Source organism: Aedes aegypti, chromosome 3, assembly GCF_002204515.2.
Source record: "Aedes aegypti strain LVP_AGWG chromosome 3, AaegL5.0 Primary Assembly, whole genome shotgun sequence".
Lineage (NCBI taxonomy): Eukaryota > Metazoa > Arthropoda > Insecta > Diptera > Culicidae > Aedes > Aedes aegypti.
This window is the reverse complement of record NC_035109.1, coordinates 48,649,126-48,657,076: the sequence shown is the minus strand read 5'-3', so window position 1 is coordinate 48,657,076 and position 7,951 is coordinate 48,649,126. Positions and strand designations below refer to the sequence as shown.

General features: G+C 38.3%; 1 protein-coding gene across 1 annotated transcript; it reads right to left on the bottom strand.

Annotated features, from left to right (window-relative positions):
• Positions 1-2,377: 2,377 nt before the first annotated feature.
• Positions 2,378-4,416, bottom strand: LOC110677700. Its single transcript, XM_021848796.1, has 3 exons — positions 3,448-4,416; positions 2,633-3,364; positions 2,378-2,568 (listed from the first exon to the last, which is right to left on the bottom strand). The coding sequence occupies exons 1-3, from the start codon at positions 3,800-3,802 to the stop codon at positions 2,378-2,380; spliced, it is 1,278 nt and encodes a 425-aa protein (XP_021704488.1). The 5' UTR covers positions 3,803-4,416.
• Between the last annotated feature and the right edge of the window lie 3,535 nt (positions 4,417-7,951).

The window sequence follows — 7,951 nt, the reverse complement described above, 5'->3', positions numbered from 1 at the left end:
TCATTTTTATAACATAGTGCGAGGTAGTGAATCGAGTTACTTTGGAGAGACCGTTCACCGCAATTCAGGTAAACCATTTGCTCAATGGCATACAGGGAGACATAAACCTAATTACCTGCCCACCAGGACCTTTTTTGTTCTTGCTTTAAAGCACTCTGGTTGGCGCGTCCTTAGACCGCCATTGCACGCTACGGTCGAAGTGACTTTTGTAGTCACGAGACCTAATAGTCAAGGACCATTGTTCCTCTGGCCGAGGGCCATCAACGCAAAGGAGGACATTACTCGGGCAACGGCCCTAAATATTAAGGAGTATTCCCTTCACGGTTCGAAAGAGGGCGGCCTTGTCGTCGTCGACCGGTTTCGTCCGAAGGAAGCGCCTGTGCATCCGAACCAACTCCACATCGCTGAAGACCGCCATTCCAGCCCATTCATATCTGTCATTGCCCCAAGCTTTGTCCACCGGTATCGGTGCCATCTTGCCGATCGTCGCAGCGTCAGTAGGAGAGACCGTCAACGCCGGAGTGAATCCGGTAAATCGTCGCGAGCGCTCGCTGGACTGCAGAACACCAGGTACGTGCCCGAAAATTCAGTGTGACCCACCAGAACAGTTTGGCCAAATAGGGTAGGTGTACCAGTTATCGCACTAGTTAGAGTGATTTTCCAGATAAATGACTATTTAAGTATGAAATCTAACAGAGATATCATGTACGATACATTTTTTAGATACAATGCTATGTTTTTCAAAGGATGTAGTGCTTTAATTGAACAATTTCTATTAATATATATGTTTTAACGTCATTTTAAATAATCTCTTCTTTGTACCAGTTATGGCCATAGTGTTCCTTAATTCGCTATACATGTGTACCAGTTATGGATCTTAGATAGCCTGACAAATAAATTCATACAACATATTAGGAAATCATCCATGTTCGTTTTAGCGCATTTCAGTGTCGATATAATTTATGATTGACGATGAAATATTATCCCAAGAATGGTTGTATCGTATACATGCGTCATTGGATGACTTTGGTGATGGTTCAGACCGATATTAAAGTGACCAAAGATCCCCTGTTGGGGATCGTCCATTAGGTACTCGATTTTCTTACAAGTAAAGTACTAAATATACAAAGATTCCGTACGAAGAGGGAACTTTAAAATTTTAAAATTTTAGGTAATGCACTTAGTAGTTGTTTCTTTTACAGTGATTGTTGGAGTTTTTCAAATTTCAAGTAAAACAAAACTAATAATGTGTACATATTATATTTTATTGGAATGTAAGTAATCGATTCATACAGTCACGGTAACAACATCATCCAATCAAATTTTTTGATTGTTTGCTACGTTTGGCCTTAGCCTTAGATTTTGCTTGTTCTTTTTGCTGCTCTTTTTCTACTTTTTTACGTTCACGTTCCTCAGCCTTAGCCTTTTTAATTTCTTCACGCTTCTTCTTCATTGCTTCGCGATCTTTTGCTCTTTGTACTTTTAGGTTTTCGTTGACACGTTTTTCATCTTCTTTCTTCCGCATTTCATCAAGCCGTTCCTTTGCTGTTAAAACTGGGTAATACTGCTTCGAGTAATAACGATGCTTCGTAGAACGTCGTGGTGTAGGTGGTAGTTTCAAAAACTCTGATAGTCTTCGGGCCGGTCCAGACATCATTGCTACAGAATCTGTCGGAGACGTTTCAGGGTGAATTGAATCTTTGTCGCGTTGTATGTTATCTTCAAACTCAGCATCAATAGTGCGACGGTATTCTGAGCAATTATCAGCTAAAATATAAGCAAAGGGTATTAAAGTACTTTATATTTAATATTCTGAACATCATACCTTCATTATTCCTTATCGCATGATCATTTCCAGCAATTTGCGTTGAATTGTTAGTAGGTGATTCATTATTGAGTTGGCAATAGATGATATCCTCTGTTTCCATTTGCGACGAATTGAGTGATTGGTTCCAAGTATCAGCTGGCACCTCAATTACAATAGGTGGGATTTCATGAGGTAGATTCATATTATCAAATGCAACTGATTCTTCCTCGTCGTTGCTCGTTGCAGCAATCGAGCACATAAGAATACTATCATCAATTGCTGCTGGATCGGTCACCATATCAGGAACAAGTATGTCGGAAGCTATCTGGAGTCTGTTGATATCTTCACCATCTACCGTGTCGCAATTTGTTACGCTGATGTATGGTCTAACAAATTCTTGATAAAAGAATCGAATAGTCCGCTCATCTCGAGAAAGGAGGCCAACATTTCCTTGAATTCTGCTCATTGTTTGAGGTCCAATCATATCTACAGCTTGGATAATTTTGTTTATGTGAACAGACACACATTCATCAGTTGTTTGAAGGGACACAGCTGTATTGTCTCGTGTATTCAGCGTGGAGGATTGTAGATCAACAGTGGTGAATGAATCATGTTGAGGTGATAATGGTGAAGGTGCCAATTCAGCTGGCGGATCAATTTCGTGATTCGAGGCCTCAGATTCTTCGGGAGCATTGCATGTCCGCGCGATACACTTGCTGTAGTCCACATTATCAGGTTCAAATGGACACAATCCACAAACCCTGAATCCATTTTTAATGCTTGCAGGTTTTATACCTTGTGCAACAGTTTGTGCTAATACTTTACCGAAATGTACCAATGTTAGGATTTCTCCATGATGGTCTGAACGCCACTGTTCTACTCCTCGTCTCCATTCGTCCTTCAGCGGTTTAAACACCGCGACGTCTGCAGGTTGTGTTATGTGGGTTGTGTTCGGATAAAGGGAAATTAATACTATTCCTAGCGATAGGCAAAGGTCTGCTACTTCCAAAGACTTGTGGGATGCGTGGCCGTCGACGAAAAAAATAACAGGGAACACTACATTCTGTTGTACTAGGAAAGGATGAAGGATGTTCTGGATGTAAGAACGAAAATTGTTCACATCCATCCAACCTCTTTCGCTTTGGCCAATCCCCCAGGCGTCCGGAAATCCTGCAATAACTTCTTTGCGGAGGCGTTTCCCTGGCAAGATGACATGAGGAGGTACAATACATCCAGCAGCGCTAAAAGCAAACATAACCGTAACGTTTTGCTTTCCTGGTGCTTGTTCGACCTCATAGACGTTGCGCGATCCAGTCCTGGCGAGCACTTCTTTGGACTTTGGATGTAAGTAAAAGGATGTTTCATCTCCATTAAAAACACGCTCCGGGCAATCCAAAATCTCCAACATATCATGCTTCTCAAGCCAGCCCCTAATGGAGCGAAACCAGCCTCGAATATCTCCCTCGCTAACTCTGGCGCTTGCAGAAGACACTGTTTCCGGAGTCCGCAGAGAAAACCCTGGATTACGACGCATAAATGCACCGAACCATTTGCGTCCTAGAACAGTAAAACATCACATTATAACATGCGTTTGGAACGCACCTCTAATGCCTAAATTTCCGCAATATTTCCAGACTTACCAGGGCGATTGTTTTTGAATGGTGTCTCCCGTGGATTAGCTGATAAAAACTCTCCAACTTTGAATTTCAAACCGTTCTTTGTAATCGGGTACCCGCGCTCTTGCATCCCAATCAGCCAGTCAACAATCTGTTGTTCCTCCTCCTTTGTCAAAACGGATCGAGGTCCCGAAACGTTTTTATGCTTCCATCGATCACTCATTCTATATCGCACTGTGGACATGGGCAGCTTTAGTAGCTTACAGGCCGCATACATGGATTTCTTTCCGGATTTAACATATTCCATGCATTTTTGAATCGTCTCCTCCGTGTGTCTCACTGCGCTGATACTCTTACGTCGCTTAGCAATTTTAACCATCCTAAAGAACAGATTTTTAGCTTTCAATAGAACATTAATTACCTAACTAGAGAATTCAACATACCTGGATAATATTTTACAAAAAAACACTGGCAGAATTAATGGATACAGCACTAAACTTTCGCAGCAAACGACACCGCTTACAGATTATTTACATCTGTTGTGACAAACTACTACTAATATTTTTCTCGCTAGCTTTGATCCACTTCGCATGTTGCGAAATAGGGAACACTATGGCTTAACTTTGTCCGTGCATAAAACACCAGTTGTTGTAGATATTCGGACTCTTTAATATAAAATTGATATTCTTAAGTATTTTCATTGATTCTTAGAATATCCTTGTAAAAAAATTAGTCATTTTAAAAAATCACAGCCGCTCAAACAGGTTATTAAAAACTGGCTTGTGTGATAACGAATCCATAAGATAGCAGTGGATATGGTTACTTCGGAAATGAGAATACTTAAAAACACTAGAAATAAGAAAGGATAACTGTAGTAAATTGGCCGAAAATGTAAAAAATTGCCTTGCTTATGACAACTGCTTATAAAATACTGTTATAATTGATGGTAATACTCTATTTTTTCATTTTTTTTGTCAATATAGCCATAACTGGTGCTATGGCGATAACTGGTACGCCTTCCCTACATCGTTATAATTTGAACCGCTCGTGTGTGTGATTATTTGAATAGTTGAGTGCCCTTTGAATCCGCGAAGCCCCTCCGGTTGCTATGTTCGAGTCTCGCGCTGCTGAGTTGTTGTCGGGTAGAACATTAGTTTCAACGTATAGGGTCAACTGTGGTAGTTACCTTCGTAGTCGCGAACTGAGACAGACTCGTTAAGGCGAAGATGAATCGAAGCCAAAGTTCAAATTTTCAAGAGCACGGATCTGGAGAACCGAACATCCGTTTGAGCTGAAAACCTAATCGATTGGTCACCACCAGCTGTTGACCAATCGATTAAGTTTTCAGCTTAAACGGAAGTTTGGTTCTCTAGATCCGTGCTCTAGAAATTTTGAAGTTTGGCTTCGATTCATCTTCACCTTAAGAGGAAAAATGTCAACGTCATATGCAGCCCAGATTCCCCTCTCACGAAACGTCAAATGCAGCCCACCGTTTTTATGGCTGAAAAGTGAAAAGTATTGTGTTCAAAGTAAATTGTTATTGAAAACCTTAGTCAGCGAAACAGTTTTTTCCAAAGTTGCTGATAAATTTAAGCAGAAGATTAATTATTTCTAATGTCTGCTACGTTTGCTGGCATGAAATTTCATTCAAACGGCTATTTATGATTCGATGTGATGCAAACTCAATCATTTTTTGCTGAGAGGTTCATGTGAGGATTTGAACGGCTTGCGCATAATTGGTATAAACACAAAGTGGAATAAGAAAAAACTCAACAATCACAGAAAAAAAACCGTTTTCACGAATCTTGTCTCAGGTCGCGAATTGCAAGCGTACACGAAGCCACAAATCAACCCAATTTTGACTTCTTTTGACGCAATCTGGCTCTTCCGTGGGATAACCCAAATTTGGCATATACCTATCATTAGGTTTGACAACAGCGAAAAAAAAACAACTCAGTGCAAAAAAAAATCCACTCTGCGTTGGCTTTCGAAGTCTCCGTAGTGCGATAAAACCCGAATTTGGCTTATTCCATCGAACTTCGACGCTGGGTCGGTGCGTCTCTCTCTGTTTTTTACAACATTGCTGTTGTGGAAGACGCAAAACAACCCAACCGTGGGTAAAAAAATGTAGTTTACCCAAATTTGAGTTTAAAGAACTTATTTTTTGGGTAGTTTGATTTCTCCGTGTAAGGCAGCTGCGATCAGCTGGTTTTATGTTTACAATGAGCTTTTGACGTTTCGCGACCGGAGTGACCGTTCGATTACAATGGAAAATGTAAAGCTCTGATAACATTCGCATTCTTTCGTTTCGGTTGCATACACACTTTTAACTGTCAGTCCTATCGCGGAAACTTCTCATGGATAGCCTTATATATGAATAGAATATGGCACACAGAGAAAAATCTATGTAAATTTCAGCGTCAAATCATTTACATTAAGGGGAATGACAGATTTGTCGCGAATTTACATGACACATTGTGTAAAATCACTGCAAAATCAGGTAAATACGGAGTGCTTGCTTACACGGTTAAATATAAAAAATCTAAAATGCTTATAAACCATACTGAAACCATATTCGATCTATTCACTCCTTACAAGGCATATCCATGCATTATTATGCCAAAAGATAAACGGGGTTTAATTGTTGTAATGCTTAAAACGATTAAATTCCCATTCTGGCCCTCAAGCTTTTGTTTACTTTCCTCTTGGAATTAGAACATCAGAAAAAAATCAAATGCAATGGAAACTAATCAATGGATACATTTTATTTTGCTGATTCATTAAATAATTGCACATCACATTCAATTAAACAAAGATTAGTGCAAGTAATCATTTCAGTAGGTACCCGGACAAGTTCCTCCTGCAGTTTGGTTCGCAGATTCCAGTAAGTTTTTGGCTGGCGAATTTTGTTTCGGTAGCACCCGCTCCAATTGCTGCTTCATCTTCCAGGTTCAGATTCACACCCGGATAAAAACGTACCATTCAGTGAACGGAATAAACCATTAATGTATAATATAACGTATTGGATACAATACAGCGTATTGTAATTGAATGTCGAAGCAACATTATTCTTGTTTGAATATACAATTCAAAAACAATATAGTATATTGTAACAGAACACTGTATTGTTTTTAATTGGTTTTATACCTTATAATTTTGGTCAAATTCCTATTTTCGCGTAAATCAACTGTTGCTTTTTTCTTTGTAGCTTGGCTGGAAGAAGTAGACAAAACAAGTTCAGAAAGCAACAAATGTTGGGTGAAAAATATTCAAAAAGTAAAAAAAAAAGTAGTTTTGTTGAAGTCACTTGACATTAGCTGTAACGACGAATGCAACCATGATAAATATCATGGCACTAATATCCGGTAAGTTGGGGGACAATCCATACAAATTACAAATTCTACACTTTTCACCACTAATTGATATAAAACGAAAATGGCTACTTCCAGAGAAATTATTCATACAATCATTATGGCCTGGAATCATTTCAAGATGCTTACTGTATCATCAGAACGTATATATTTTGACAAAAATCAAATTTATGAAAATCGACCAAAAGTTGTTCTTAGAAAAACTTTTTTATTAAAAATTTCTCCATCATGAAACTTTGTCTTAAACATTTTTTAACTTTCAAGATTCTATGGTGAAAATTTAAAAAATATTAAAAATGGGGTGTTTGTGTAATTTAAAATTAAAGTTTTATTTTCGATTTTTTTATGAAAATAAATAAAATATTTTTTCAGTGTACATTTTTTTCTTATAGTTCAAATGGTTCACTACAACTTCTTCACGGAACATTTTTCTCTAAAATCAACACTTTCAGAGTTAGAATTTTGCAAATAAATTGCATGCAAAAATGTATAGGCCATTTTCAAAAGTTACGCTTGAGTCAAAATGATCAATTTTTCTATGGAAAACACTTATTCTACCATACCAAAAACATGTGCAAAATTTAATCCAAATCGAAGATTATCGAGCACGATTTTTATTTTTTTCGACTCATTCTGGATGGAATTCGTCTATTTTCAAAATGTATGTATGAGAAAACATCTATATTTGTATTGTTACGATATTTAACAACCCATACATTATATTGCAAAAATCTCATATACCATACAGTGAACTGTTCAAAACAATATATTGTACTGTAATTGTATTGTCATTTTACAATATACCGTATTGTATTTCCAATGTATTGAATGATACTGTTACAATACGTTATATTGTTCTTGCATTGTATTTTTTATCCGGGCAGGTTTTCGTATGCCAGGTCCGGGTTCCTGGGCACTCCAGGGCTTCCATGCGAACAATGATGAAATCCCCTGCGATATTAGTGAAAAACACAGAGAAAGACTAATATAATGTAACTTACCATAATGTCTCCTTCGTGTCTTCTCAGGAACATTCTTGTTCAAAGCGTTTCTACTGCCAGCTTTTTCCATGTCCATAATCTCCGTGCGGTAGAAACCCTGCTGTTATGAGGCTTTTGTACGAATTCCACTTCGATAAACACCGACATTTTGTTTGT